Source organism: Rhipicephalus microplus, unplaced genomic scaffold (assembly GCF_043290135.1).
Source record: "Rhipicephalus microplus isolate Deutch F79 unplaced genomic scaffold, USDA_Rmic scaffold_13, whole genome shotgun sequence".
Classification (NCBI taxonomy): Eukaryota; Metazoa; Arthropoda; class Arachnida; order Ixodida; family Ixodidae; genus Rhipicephalus; species Rhipicephalus microplus.
Genome location: NW_027464586.1, coordinates 11,142,432 through 11,158,490, shown reverse-complemented (window position 1 = coordinate 11,158,490; position 16,059 = coordinate 11,142,432). Strand labels below are relative to the sequence as shown.

The following is a 16,059-nucleotide window of genomic DNA, read 5'->3' as shown; positions in this document are numbered from 1 at the left end:
ATAGATCGAAATTCAACATCGTGTTTTAGAAGAACTTGTTGCTGGGTGAGTTGGTGCGTATTAACACAAAGGGCATAACTGTGCTACACACGTATGAATCGCACACACACACAAGTCGGGGTGGAAGTGCCGCGCCAATTGCGCTTTGCTGCGCCAGTCTGACCTGCAGCGCCAAGCTGTGCCTAAACGGCCACGTATTAACACAAAGGGCATAACTGTGCTACACACGTATGAATCACACACACACACAAGTCGGGGTGGAAGTGACGCGCCAATTGCGCTTTGCTGCGCCAGTCTGACCTGCAGCGCCAAGCTGTGCCTAAACGGCCACTTTGCACATGCAACACCAAATTTCATCGAGTTAAATCATAGACCGAGCAAAACACATGGGCTTTACAAAGGATACAACCGTATTCAAAATTCTGCGTGCATATCAAATATCATATTTCGGTTCATGCATGAATCTTGCGCCACATGAACGCAGTGCATAATTTTTGTTAAGGTAGCATTTGTGTGCATACTTCATTCTGCAACTCTACATATCTTCTAACAGCAAAGCTGTTAGGCAAACTATAAAGATGGCAGCGGTGTTGCAAAAAAATCGCCGATGGTTGCCAAGCACGACACCCGCTCGGCGGTTGCTCGGCAATGTTGCAACGAGTTTTTTGCCATCAAAGCAATGTTGCAACGAGTTTTTTGCCATATAATCGAAAAAAAAAATCGGTGTCACCGACAAAGCAATGACTGTAATTGGTATGTTGTAATGGTAATAGCGCATGTGCTTTTCTCTATTTTTGTTACCGCACCGATACGCGTGTAACGCTGCCTTTGCGCAAACTGTGTCCGAATGACTGCGGACCATCTAGATATTTTTAGTACCTTCCGATGAGATTACACGTACAATAATTAGTTTTTTCTGGAATTTACGCAGCCACTAGCGATAACGCTTGAATCTTCGGTGGCAAATGTGTCAATGCAGACGCTTTTAGCTGCTTGGAATATTATCAATGGCCGACGCTCTATGTTCGCTGCTGTCAGTCTACGATGTGTATTTCTGTAGCGACATTTCTTTTTCCAGATACAGGTCCGCTCAAATAAATAGTTCATTCGTGAAAACTGAGGCTGCCGCATTGTTAACATCACGACTCCCGTGACAGTATGAGGGCTGACAGCTGAATGTTTGAGATCCAACACCGTGACACACTACAAAACACTGTTGTAAGAAAGTAAGTGCGGCTGCACCAGGGAGAAATGCTCTTATCACACAATTTCTTTTTTATGAGAGTGCACCACATTGAACGGTTTACGAGCTGTAGAAGTACTTTACCTACGAGCTGTGCTTGCCGATAGCGGGCACGCCATCTATCACAACTGCGCTCTTAAATACGAAGTTCACAGCTGCTGCTCGAACAACCCACCTTTCTCCCGCGCCTTTTCATGCTTGTTCAAGACAAGTGTCACGTTTCTTTTCTGCTTGAGCATTCAGCGGCAGTTCCAACACGCAGCGTGATGCTAACGCATGCGCCCTCCAAGCTACGAAGATCGGCTGTCTCATTTAATCTCTGCTTAAGCAACCCTGATCACCCCAGCTTGCTCAATTTTATGCGCAGGTAGAATGTGCGATGCAGGGGGATGTTACCAACTTGTAGTTTAGGCGGAACAGGGTGACGATGGCGAGAACTCAAGGAATTTATGTAATTGCTATCGTAATAAAGAGCTCAGACCATCACCTCAAAGAAAATCCTCCTCGAAGGGAACCCGCAAAGCAGCATTACGCACGGGTGGCGTCACGGGTTAAACGGCGCAAACGTGGGTGCTGCGGTGAGCGCTGGAAAATTTGTTCGAAGCGATGGCTGGCATAGGTCTTGTAGGTGACACGTAAGACATGTGTTCAACACATACATTAGGCGTGTGTCAGGTTTATTGTACGTGAACCGACGAGTTGGTGGCGTAGTGAGTGGCGGTCGCGGCAGCTGCGGGTGCAATGGCGAGTGCTGGGCAGGCAAGAGAGATAGTGACGTCAGCGCACACTACGAGGGGAGCGCGACCTCCACATGCAGCATTGGTGTGACCTACTGGCACCGCCCCAACATTTGCAGCACGCGGTGCGTTCGTACAGGGGGACAGCGTTATACAGGCTAGTCAGAGAGCTGAAAAAAATTTCACTTAATTACCTAGCACTGGCGTGGCAAGCTCATCTAATTTTCTTTGTGGTTCTCATGTCTGCTGTGGCGCTACAATGACTGGAACATAAGTTTTTCACATTTATTGTTACAAAACTCTATTGGTTTAGTATGAAGATAACATTTATTATATTAGCCCATTTCTATTGTTGAGTTGCTGTTCATGTTGGATGCGGTATTGTAAACACATTTTGAAGATTGTAACATTCTAACGTTAAAGGGTCACTAAATAGCAAAACGCTTTTTTCGTGTATTAGAAAAGTACAATTTCACAATCTTGAAAACGCCACTCTTATCGCAACACGACACTTGGTAAGCGAGAAAACGCATGAAAACGCTGTGGGTGGAGACGCCACTCTAAAATTCTCGCACCAAACATTGTGACGTCATAGAATTTTGAAGACAACTACTGGGTCCTACGTAGCCTGATTTTCTCCGCTATCAATGAACCTATGTCACTGAAACTTATCGCGTTAGAGTTCTAAGAGTGTAATTTGTGAATCTAAAACAACTCGCTGTTTCTCTTTAGTGTCCTTTAAGTTGTCTCATTCATATGAGGTCTAGTAGCTGTCCAGAGCGCCACTTATGTTATTTCTGTGAGTTGCTGCGCTTTCAGCTTGGATGTTGCCAGGTCAAATATATATGAATTTCTGGTAATTTTGGTTGCTTGATCAGCATTGCAAACTACAGAATTTTTTGTTTACCAGAGAGCAGAAATTATAATTAAGTGATGTGTGGCCCGAGAAGTCTGCTCTGAAACTAAAATTTGATACTCTAAAACACACCTTTTCCTGCTTCAGAGCTGCTCCAAAACTCCCTTTTTACTGCTCCAGAGTTGCTCCGAAACCGCATTATGTCTGCTCATAAAACTGCTCTAAGAGACTGCAGCCCGCTTCCGCCCTGACAAGTGCAGGACTGCTAAAAGGAAGGTGTGCTAAAAAAAATAAAAACGTACAGTCGTTCTTCCGATGCAATGCTTTATTCAATATGTGGGCATTCACTGTTCTTATTTGTATTCACAGGGCTAATAAAAACTGAACGAAACAGTAAAAACGATGGGAGGAGAAAAGGGGGTGCATATTTCAAGCATCCCAAAGAAGGGAGGGGGCTGCTCCATATGTCATGGTATAAGAGACATGGAACGGTCTGACCCTTTCAGATGCCACCTACAAAGAACTGCTTGTGAATGCATAAGATCTATACAAAGTTATTTTAAGGCACTCAATATCCCATTGCAACAAAAATTTAATATGTTAATCAAGTGTGTCACAGGAACTAATCTTAATTAAGTTGCAATAAATATCTTGATTTGGAAGTCATTGATGCCCCTTTTCAGCATAAATAGAATAAAATCTTGACCGAAAATGCACTTTCACTATATTTCCAGCTTATGTTCATTTCCGGCAGTGGTAAAATAACACTTTTCACATGGCTCGCAGGAAGCAACATGCTGAACGACACGTCGAATGTGGCAGTGTCTTGAGCAAATTGATCATATGCACACTGCTGCAAAATGAAGTAAATTGAATACATAATTATAATAAAGTAGGTTTCTCTCTCATAGCCCCTAGTTGATACATAGCATCTCAAAGGTCAGGGTTGCATGTGATAGAATGACTAATGAGGGATGTCACAAATTAAAATTGGTGTTACTTGCATGGATAGAGATGCTGTTCTAAAGTGCTATTTTCGTTTGTAACTACTCCGAAATAGCAAAGGGAAAATGAAGATATAGGGAGTTTTACTGTGTGACCAGCTCTTAATCATTAAAACAACCGATAACATATTAAAGACTATCATCCTAGTATGCTGCTCTTTTATGCAACAAAAACAGACATATGAAGCGTTTAGCTCATTTAGCTTTTTTTTTTCTAGTTTGATATGCAGGCTACTTTTGGTGAAATAAAAATGACAGTGATCGCTTTGGTTTTATGCCGATTATTACTGCTGTTCTGGCAACAAAAAATGGCAGAAAGTGAAGATGGAAGCTTACACCCTGTTTGGGGGGTATTGCATAAGGGAACGAATGTGGGGCGCTGGTAGTGAAGAGGTTAAAATATGCTACAAGACTGCAAACATCTCGTGTGTTGACATCTGCCCCCTCTTCGTCATGTATACTCTATCAATCATCCCTCTTGTCGCAGCAGCTGTGTCCTGGGTTACACAATGTTCACCTCGTGTGCATCACAGGACAGGGCTCCCTCCCTCATACTAGAGCGGGCTTCTCGGTGTGTACTGAAGAGGGCCTCACTGATGTAAGGAAGGCTGCCAAGGAATATACCAAGCCACATATTACCAGGCACCTAATTCAAGAACTAGGGTTTTTGTAGGTTTTTGTTGGTATTAACAACTATCTGCATAATGTTACACCAGTTTAGTACCACTTGACAAGTCTGCAGCCTCCCATGTCGAAGGTAGAGAATTTCAAGCCGGCACCCATGAGTACACACCACCAATGACTGACATGACGAGGTACACGGAGAACATAAGCAACACTATTTCATTAGTCCTAGAGGCAAATCAGCTGCCACACTTGGGGTCATTTGGATGGAGCCTTACTTGCCTTCTCAACTTGTATTTAACTCTAGCGTGCTCCACCAAAATGAAATTGATTTTTTAAAGACGCTATTTTGACCTGACTTGCCGTATATGCTCACGACTCCTTAGGAATTTGCATCATTTAACAGCTCTGCGCATGCCAAAGAAGTGCTTGTGATTGCCTGTTCCTTGGTCAAATTATTTGCGCTTTTTAGAGAACACCAGTCTGCACTGGACCATGAGGCAGGTGATGCATGATAAACACCGGTGTATTTGAGTTGACGCAATTAAGGTATAGAAGGCAACATTATGACCCATCATATCTAGTGTTATGAAGGTTTAACTTTTGTAAGCAGCATCATATGTGCGATGGAATTGTGTGCAAGCGTTTCCATGGTGCGGCGCTGTCAAGATTGGCACTCAAACTTGAAAAGCATTTTACAGCAAAAGCTTGCCAAGCTTTTGCTGTAAAAACGAAAATCAGTTCTGCAGCGTTCTCATGAGCAGTCTCTATTGGCTGTGTTATCAGTCAAGTCGCTTCCAAGCAGGTGCGCCATTGGCTGCATTGTGGGTGACGTCGTTGCAGCCATGGCGTCGAGCCCGCGTGCAACAGTTTCTTTTAAGACCTCCCCGCCGAGTTGGCTCGTGATGCCAAACGCTTACAACAATGCGGCGTCTCTGTGATTGCGGGAGTGTGTTCGCCTGGGCGAACTGCGCTTTTGGTAGGAGTTTCTCCAGCGGCACGTTGGCTTCGGCTGAAATGTCTGTGATTGTCTGTGGTTCAAGAAAAGCCACTGTGATTAACGCATTGTGAAATGCATTTAACTGCTCATTACATTCGTAATGGCTGAAATGGCCTTCCCCGTGACATTGCAGCCATCACGTGTTCATCAACGTTTGCGCAAAACATACATATTGTTTGTCAGAAGATCACTCTCTGTAACCTCCATTTGTTAACCCACCCCTTATGTAATACCCCCTCACCGGGGTCTTTAAAGTAATAAAGTGAAGTGAAGAAGTGAAGTCCATGACAATGATCGTGCGAGACACACTGTGCAGCATGTAAATAGACACTGTGGTAAAGCAGAGCGAAAGGTGTGTCTAATCTCATTAAGAAGCATGGACATGTGACCAGTAGTTGCGAATGCTTCAGTGCCACGTCGGGTAGAATTCATTGCTAAACACTAGGGCCACACGTTTCAGCTTTCGCTGATTAACCATAATATGTTACGGAGTGTTTTGGTGCATAATTTTTTTTTTCTTGTTTAGCTGTGTTCAACTGCTGGCATCACTTTGGATGCAGGTTGGAGCCCAACCCTTGTTGGCGACCAGTTCCAAGACAAGGGAGTTGTTTGGGCAGTGCCTACCTTTCGGGTCAGTGTGGAACGTCGCCTGATGCGGCGCATTTCACATCCGTTCTTCCGCATCAAGCCCAAGGACTACATCAAGAGCTGTCATGTGTGTGGCCACTTCCACTTGGCCCACACTACATGCGGTAGGTAGCAGCCAAAAAGGCGGTGGCCAGAAGAAACAGGTGCCAGTGCGAGTGGGTTTAATTTTAAGCATCAGGGACCGATAATTGGTGAGAAGGTGTGGTTAGATTTTTGTGGATGCGAAAAGATGTGAACTAAGTGACCAATTTAAGCATCTCTTTCGTGAGTAGAGTAGAACTAACAGCGGAGCTTTCTTTTAGTTGAGGCTTTCATGTCAGATTGGAAACGGGTAAGTGCCACTACTCATGACCAGCACCACTAATCCCAGTATTACTCCTCACATTTCATTCAACACCACTTTGTTGAAATCCCACTTTGTTGATATCCTGTTTATTCAATCAGCTAAAATAATTGGCAAAAGCGAAGGCTCCTTGTAAGCCAACAGCCTTGCCGTGACCAGCACACTTAATCACGGTGTGACTAAATGCGTGTTGCTGACTGTTGTCTGTAATAAGTTGGACTATTTTTCGCTCCTGATTAACCTTCTGAAGCCCGCTGTTGCTCTGGGCCAACAAGCCTAAAATTATTTTACTTTCCGCATACACACTTTGATACATGATACTTCTGGCACTATCTGTGGTAAGATGCAAAGATTACCAAGAGTATTGAGCTACAAACGATTACTTAGAAATAGATGCATTGCCATTTTGTAGTGTTTTGTTTCGGTGTCTTTATAGGAGGCACGTCAAGCTCTGCACAAGGAGGTAAATTTATTTGACGGCAGCGAAATGGGCTGTTACTGCGACATTTGCTAGCTTTAGGATATTCATGAGCACGCTGGATGGCGTGGCCACGAAGTGCAAGACAGAAATCCTTCCGCCAAAAGGGTTGTTGCTCACAAGCAACAGTGTGTACATGCGGAGGTGCAAGCAGATATAGAAAGTGTTTCACTGAACGTTTTATGTGAAGGAGAGCCATCATCATTATGAACCTGCACACACTATTCTCTTTTTCTACTTCGGTCCCAGAACACGTGTGCAGATTTGTCTGTCGTGGGAAGAGTGAGTTTAAACTTTAATTTTACAAAAAAAAGTTTGCTGGGCTCAACCTTGGGTTGTGCTCCTCAGTAGGGCCCCACTGCTTGCCGCGCTTCGTCATGACTAAAGAATCTATGGACTTTAGCCGAAAGTGGTCTCGAAATTGGTCCCTGCAATAATTCTCATGAGCTAGAGAACGAATATCGAAAGAGATGAAAAGAGATAGCGAGAAACGGAGACAAACAAAAAAAAAAGGAAAAAGGTACAAGTAAAAAGGGATTATACACAGAGAGAGCCAAAAATAGAATCACCAGCCCCAGTACAGTGAAAAATAGAATCAATGCAAGTTCTGTAAGTTCAGATACACATTTCTGTAGTGCGCTTAATGCAACATGCGCCTCATACCAGGAACCAAGCCGCAGTGGTTTCAAGGCCTTCTATGTGAGGTAGTTTCACAAAGGTCCAATGTTGCGCAGGAGCGACTCATTACTCGCCTATAAATAATCATTTTCTTTCTGACAGCTTTGCATATTTTCTTCTTTCTTTGTACATGCCACAATTTTCTTGATGCTGTGCACTGAAACAAAATTGTGTGCATCAAAGGGTCAACTGTTTAAATAGGCCACTTTAATTAACCAACTTTTGAAGCAACGAAGCTGGGCTAATAAGTTTCAAAAAGGAAGGTGAAAGTCAGGATACAAAATGTTTTATTAAGCAGTTTACAACTTTCTATTCATTAAGTAATAAGTGTTTTTCTGTTTATAACAGATGTTCTCAAAATATATATGTATATGTGATGCAATGTTGACTGGGAGACGTGGTCCGGCTCATGCGCCATTTTTACTCCATTTCGCTTCTTCCTCACTAACCACCACTTTTTTCGTACGTCACATGATTCCCCCTCCCTCTGAAATAATTCGCGAGTTACGAGCCAGGAAAAGTAAACTAGGAGAGGTTTAGAAGTCACAAATCTCAAAATGCTCAATTAGTTGTATGGTCCAGTGAAGTTTCGTAAACTCGCAAAGACTTCAGGGCAGAGTGCAGCAGTCTGGTAAATGCTGGAGTTTTGGTGGGCGAGGCTGACTTGTGTTCTGACAGCATAAACATGTTTTGAGCATAGACAGTGGTGATAAAACAGCTTGCATTCTTGCGAAGAACGGACGATGTTGAAAGGTCTTGCAGGTTCGAAATTTCCGTCTTCATAGGCGTCACTGTTGGTTCTATGTGCGTGCTCGTTGTCGTAGCATGATAGGACGGTGCCTGAATCTTTGTGGGGTAGCAGTGGCGACTTGTTTTTTTTTTTGGTATTTGCTGAGGTATTGGTGCCATAATCGAAAGCACACTTCTGGCCTCTTGCGCAGGATGCGTTTTACAGCGAAAGCTGTTATCAGATCACAACTCGCGTCACGCGCAGTTGTCCGCCGCCGCCGCCCATGTCCGTAACCACATCGTGCAAAATTAGAAAAAAAAAAGCCTAGCAGCAAAAATACAGTGGGGCTCAGAATGTAGGTTTGCTGCGTGCCAGTTCAGTATTCTACCACTGAGCTACGCCGGTGCTTGTGACTTGTTAGCAAGCCTAGCACCAAAGACACAGGGGGGCTGTAACCCGAGTTCGCTGGGTGCGAGTGCAGTATTCTACCACTGAGCTACGCTGGTGCTTGTTACTTGTTAGCAAACTTGCCTGAGCCAGGCTTGATATCAGTGAAAGCAACAGCGTTAATACGATTTATGAAGTGTTTTAAAACAGCGAAAGAACAACCAGTCGTTGCACAGTGCAAAGAGCGGAACGTGTGGGCCATCCAATGCTCCAACCTATTACAAAAGCTTGTTCTTGTTCCCCCATTAACTGTGGTGCATACCCACTTCAACCATAATTCCTTTTTTTGTCGTCCGACACTGCATGAACAATTGGCACGAAATTCCTTGCAAGTGTTTAGCGGATACCACGCTTCTCAGAAGAATGACGAAAGATAGCATAGCGGATGCTGGCCTACTACCTAAAGTTTATTATTAATGCCGTAGTGGGCATCAAGCAAGTGTGCTTGCAGCAGTTACCAACGAGTTTTTAGAAAAGGCTCTGAAAGGCGCTCTTCTAGCTTTCTCTGTCACTGTGCTGCATTTTCTGCGCAGGCCTGGCATTCTGATGACGATCATTCATGCAAAAATGCCTTACGCCTTGTATTGCTTTACTAGATTTGCTTTGTGATGTCGTCCTTCTTTGTGTGTCCGTTGGAGTGTCTCGAACTCTTGGCCTTGCTGTGGCATTGCTGATGTTGCTGTGGAACGTGCTGAGGTGGGAGCCCTTCATGAACATTGGCTGGTTTTCTCGGAAACTTGATGTTGTGTCCAGTAGGCAGCTGGTAGTCTGTAGGCTGTTGTCATTCAGTTTGGGCAGTGAAGGTAATCTTCCAGAGTTGATGAGAAGCTCTCTAGAGGCTTCTTCTATGCCGCTCCTTATGATGGCTTCTTGCGCCTGGCTGCGTGCGAGGTTCAATGAATGACTTGAAGAAGGAGTGACAGAAACTGATACGCAAGAAGCCAATCAATGAGCGAGCACTGAGAGGGAAAGTACTAAAATTCTGAGACTCTCTTCAGAACTGCTACTCAGCTCTTAGTGAGGAAACCAACCTTAGCGTAAATACAATGAATGATAATCGGACGAGTATTATTATCGAGTGTGCAGTGGAAGTTGGAGGCAGGGTAGTTAGACAGGACACTGGCAAGCTTTCCCAGGAAACGAAGAATTTTATTAAGAAGCAACAAATCATGAAAGTCTCAAGTACAACAGACAAAATAGAACTGGCAGAACTTTTGAAGTTGATTAATAGCCGTAAGTTATGCAATGTAAGAAGGTATAACATGGAGAGAATTGAGCATGCTCTGAAAAACGGAGGAAGCATCAAAGCAGTGAAGAGGAAACTTGGGATAGGCAAAAATCGGATGTATGCACTAAGGGACAAAGAATGCAAAATAACTACCAATATGGATTGGATAGTTAAAATAGCGGAGGAGTTCTACAGAGATCTGTACAGTAGCCGGGACAGCCATGACCTTTATACTATAAGAACTAGCAGTAACCCAGATGACACCCCACCAGTAATGATAGAAGTAGTCAGAAGAAAAGGTTTGGAAAGCATGCAAAGAGGCAAAGCTGCTGGTGAGGATCAGGTAACATGAGATCTGCTGAAAGATGGAGGACAGATTGTGTTAGAAAAACTAGCCACCCTGTTTACAAGGTTGTCTCCTGACGGGAAGAGTACCAGATTTTTGGAAGAATGCTAACATCATCTTAATAGATAAGAAAGGAGATGACAAGGACTTGAAGGATTACAGGCCGATCAGTTTGCTCTCTGTAGTATACAAGCTATTTACAAAAGTAATTGCTAATGGAGTAAAGAAAACATTAGAATTCAATCAACCAAAGGAACAAGCAGGATTTCGAACAGGCTACTCAACCATCGACCACATTCACACTATCAATTGGGTAATAGAGAAATGCTCAGAATATAACCAACCACTATACATAGCCTTCATAGATTACGAGAAGGTGTTTGATGCAGTAGAAATATCAGCCGTCAGATTTCGAACAGGCTACTCAACCATCGACCACATTCACACTATCAGTTGGGTAATAGAGAAATTCTCAGAATATAACCAATCACTATACATAGCCTTCATAGATTACGAGAAGGTGTTTGATGCAGTAGAAATATCAGCCGTCGTGCAGACATTGCGGAATTAGGGCGTCGATGAAGTATATATAAACATCCTGGAAGAAATCTACAGGCGATCAACTGCTACCATAGTGCTTCATAAAGAAAGCAACAGAATACCAATCAAGAAGGGTGGAAGGCAGGGGGACACAATCTCCCCAATGCTATTTACCCCATGCTTACAGGAAATTTTCAGAAGCCTAGAATGGGAACGGTTAGGTATAGGAGTTAATGGAGAGTACCTTAGTAACCTGCGCTTCGCCGATGACATTCCATTGCTGAGTAACTCGGGAGACGAATTGCAACTCATGATTACGGAGTTAGACAAGGAGAGCAGAAAGGTGGGCCTTAAAATTAATCTGCAGAAAACGAAAGTAATGTACAGCAACCTCGGAAGAGAGCAGCGCTTCGAGATAGGTAATTGTGCACTTCAGGTTGAAATGACTATGTCTATTTAGAGCAGGTAATAACTGCGGAGCCAAACCACGAGATTGAAATAACTAGAGGAATAAGAATCGGGTGGAGCACATTTGGCAAGCACTCTCAAATTATGACAGGCAGATTGCCACTATCCCTCAAGAGGAAGGTATATAACAGCTGTATCTTGCCGGTACTTAGCTATGGAGCAGATACCTGGAGACTAAGAGGGTTCAGCTTAAATTGAGGACGACGCAGTGAGCAATGGAAAGTAAAATGGTAGGTGTAACCTTAAGAGACAAGAAGTGAGCAGAGTGGATTATCAATCAATCAATCAATCAATCAATCAAAGAACTTTATTTTCACCAAAAACAAAAACATTTACGGTGAAACAAGGTGGCCGGAAAAACTGTCTAATGACTGCTTGACAAAGCCCCAGCCACCCGTAGGTGGCGAAACGACAGGGTACAGCACCTGATAAAAGTGGGGGAAAAAATGCATAATAGTCGCTAAACAGTTTCAAATTGATATCATAGTGCATTCATTATGGGTGCAGGTGCACTGCAAGGTCAAAAGTACCTAATTATACACTTGCTAAAGATAAATAACGAGAAAAAAAAACGATTAGGGAACAAACGGGGCTTAAGGATATCATGGTTGAAATGAAGAAGAAATGGATATGGGCCGAGCATGTAGTGCGTAGACCGGGTAACCGCTGGTCATTAAGGGTAACTTACTGGATTCCCAGAGAAGGCAAGCGAGTTAGGGGGAGACAGAAGGTTAGGTGGGCAGATGAGATTAAGAAGTTTGTGGGTATAAATTGACAGCAGCATTTACAGGACCGGGTTAACTGGCGGAACATCGGAGAGGCCTTTGTCCTACAGGGGACTTAGGCTGATGATGATGATGATGACGGCACTGGTGATTCTTGCACAATAATATACCATATATTTTCCTCTTCATCCTCCGATTGCATCACTGGAGGATAGATTATTCTATAACTGATCATTATCCCCTGTTTTTCAGTCTTGGCACCGCCAAATGTACGTAGCATCTCCAATTCACTAGCTTTTTCAATGAAGCATTATTTACATGAAAGGTGCACGGCACATGCTAAAATAGTGAATAGTGTTTTGTGCAAAAATTGTCCTGAGAATGCATATTCCATGTTTCTGTCAACAATGACGGACTACATTAATGACTGCACAACCCATGTATTCCGTAAGCACACATTCTCGTCTCCTAGGAATCTATGGATCCCAAATGCATTGCTGTGCTCAATAATTAAGATAAACAATCCTCCTAAAAAAAGTCAAACTAGAGCCTTTTAAGATATCTTTGCAAGCTAGATTTAAAAATTACAATAATTTTCTTTCAAGCATCCTTAAGTGGGTTAAACGAGAATATTATGAATGGCAGACAAATTGAAAACGGAAGAACCAGGTGCGATCTGGAGCTCATTAAAGAATTTCTTGATATTACAGAGTCAGGTTCAGGTATTAAAAAAATAATTTACAACGATAGCATACTAGCTAGGCTGATATACCTAACGTTTTTAGTGAACATTTTGCCACACGCCAAAACATGCCTTCTTCTAGTGTTCTACCCCATCTTCCATGTGTCCCTCGGTATTTCTTCCTTATCCTGTTTCTTCAAAAGAAGTTTTTAATTTAATTTCTTCCCTTAGAGTTATGGGAGCAGGGCTGGATTCTAGCCTTCGTGAATTAAACTGGTTACTGCAGACATATCAATGGTTGTGGCAGATACTGCGAACATATCTTCAAAACAGGTAAATTTCCCAAGTTGTTCAAACAGGCCGTAAGTAGTGTATATTAATGGCCAACTTTTATCAATAAAATTAACTGCAGCATTCCCTAAGGTTCTATATTAGGCTGTTTGTTATTTCTTCTATTTATAATGACTTACCCAATTCTTAATTGTTTTAAACTCTTCTAACGCTTAAATCTTCTAACTGTTTGCTGTATTGTAATGATAAAGACGAATCTCGATAATTTGAACTCGTAGGGACCCGAAAATTATTTTTAATTAAAAGATGTTCAAATTAATTAAAGCTAAATAAACGGAGGGCTCTCCATGCAGTGGCGCATGTGCATTGAGCTAACACACAGGGGGGGGGGGGGGGGGGGGAAGTTTCAGAAGACTTGCATTTATTCACAAATCACAGGACATCCATCAATAATTGAAATAATTGGTGGTGCACGTCTGCACACGTTTGCCTTACAGCGAATCAATCAATTTCGCACGCAGCTTGCAAAGCATTTCTACTTCAGCTTCAGCATTCTCCTGGCAACAGAGGTTGCGCGCGGAAATGTCCAGCTCCGACACTTTCTAAAGACGACAACGTCTGCGTAGCGGAGCCTCCCGCTCTCCAGTACGCAGCCGCAGCATGGCGGCTGCTTACGAGAAAGGAGGGCTCTCTGATACGCAGCCACCATGCTGCGGCTGCGTATGAGAAAGGAGGAGCATATTTGCGCAGAGAAAAGCAGATCGGCGATTGAGAGAAAACCAACACTCAACGGCAGCTTTATTTTTCTGCTCTCTTCGTTTAAAAAAGGGTCACGTGGCAGGGAAGAGAAAGGGAGAAGCGTGACATCGGCGTCTGAGACACTACCCCTTCAGGGCGCAGAGCCATGCTTCAGCAAGGGGCAAGGGCTGTAGAAGATAGTGCCTTTTTTCTTTCCTTCAGCCACACAGTCATTCAACCCAGCGACAGCTTTCTTTTTTTTTTTTTCCTCTCTGTTTTAGCCTGCGGCGTTGGAGAAGGGTCTTTACATGGCAGGGATGGAAAAGGGAGAAGCGTGACACGGGTGCGTCGCAAATCGGCATTTGAGAGAGAGCAAACGTTCTACCGCAGCCTTTTCTTTCCTTTTCATTTCCTTCGTGGGCAGCATTGAAGTGTCGCAGGTGCCGCGGCGAGAATGGGTGGGGTGCTGAGCGCAGTATGTTCGTATTAACCGTCGGAAGTGCTTGGGCGTTCGAATTAACGGGCGTTTTTCGCCCATTGGAATACATATAGCTTTGACGGGACCTCATCGTGAGTTCGAATTAACTGGAAGTTCTAATTAAGCGTGTATGATAAATGAGATTCGACTGTACAACCTCTCATTCACCACATAAATCGGTCATCGCACTTGAGGACATACTACAGATCTAGAAAGTATTCACTCATGTTGTATAATTAACGAACCTGAAATTAATCCTTCTAAAACAACTTTTGTGCTTTTTTATAGCCTTGAAACGGTGATTACTTTTTTCATATTTGTCTACCGGTATACCGGCATGGTATACCATGCCGGTATACCATGCCGGTATACCGGCATGGTATACCGGCATCAGCTAATGTTAAATTTCTGGGTATTAGTCTCGATAAACACCTTCAATATAATATTGTTACGCACAATCCATATGGTGTTAGAATAACTATTTATTGGGGCTAACCTGTGCCCGAAACGTAAAGGAAAAATGTAGCAGCCTTTCTAACAGGCGATCTGCAAAAGAAATTGATCTCCGAGAAGCCCTCGTGCGGTGCCCCAATTCTTTCTCGTCAAAATCCTGTGTTGATGAGGCGCGCGCGGTCACGGCCTTTTCTTGTCTCATCATTGGGACGCTGATCTCTTGGGGGCGCACGAACTAGCGCGCGCAGTTTGAATACTATGTCTGTCTTGCGTCATTATCCCTCCTCCAAGAATGCATCATCCCGATGCGTAGAAGCAGTGTTGTTGACATGGTCTGAATGCGTGGTCTTCATTGGAGAAATAGGTATTCCTTATGATCGGGTGTGTATAGTTCAATGTTCATTGCCTGTCATAGTAAGGCTTCATTCTGACCACATGCACAATTTCTGTGCTCCTTCAGCATCTTGATGAGCTCACTTGTCCTTCCGGTGACACCTCGTAGTTCAAGGAGCTGACGCGACGTAGGACTCGGTAAAGGCCGACATAGCGGTGCAAAAGCTTTTTGAAGAGGCCAGGCATCCGCACGGGAGTCCAAATCCAAACTCTGTCGCCTGGTGCGTAGTCGACTCCTCTCCTCCAAGGTTGTAACGGTTTGCATCAATACATTGCTGTTGTTTTATGTTATGTCGCGACAACTGCCGTGCTTCTTCAGCTCACTGAATGAACTTGCTGATGTCAGGCTTGTGGTTTGTATTGTCGTTTACAGGCAGCAATGCATCTAATGGTGTGGTAACTATTTACCATAGGCTAACTGGAATGACGTCACTTTAGTAGTCTCCTGCACAGCAGTATTATAAGCGAAAGTGGCGTACGGCAGTATCTTGTCCCACATACGGTGCTCCAAGTCAACATAAATGGACATGATACTGGTTAGAGTTCTGCTGAGTCGCTCAGTTAGCCCATTCGTTTGGGGGTGGTAAGCCGTTTTTTTATTGCATGTGCTCGTAAGTTTTATAATAGACTGCATCAGATCGACTGTGAATGCAGTTCCTCAATCCGTGGTAACCACTTTTGGTGCACCATGCCGTAGCACAATGTTAGTGACGAAAAATTCAGCGATTTTTATAGCCGTACCCCTAATGAGAGAGGCTGTCTCAGCATACCGGGTTAAGTAGTCTGTTGCCACTACTATCCATTGGTTGCCCATAGATGACGTAGGAAATGGACCAAGTAGATCCATTCCTACTTGTTCATACGTAGATGTAGGGGGTTCTATTGGTCGGAGAAACCCTGCAGGTTTCAATGGAGGCGTTTTGCATCTC

At 43.6% G+C, this 16,059-nt stretch overlaps 1 protein-coding gene across 1 annotated transcript in view; it reads left to right on the top strand.

The window, feature by feature from the left end:
- Positions 1-16,059, top strand: part of mRpL32 (mitochondrial ribosomal protein L32) — a 74,839-nt gene that overhangs the window by 37,233 nt on the left and 21,547 nt on the right. The window contains exon 2 of the mRNA XM_037414890.2: positions 6,025-6,216. Within this exon, the coding sequence (XP_037270787.2) occupies positions 6,025-6,216 (192 nt within the window). The remainder of the gene's footprint in view (positions 1-6,024; positions 6,217-16,059) is intronic.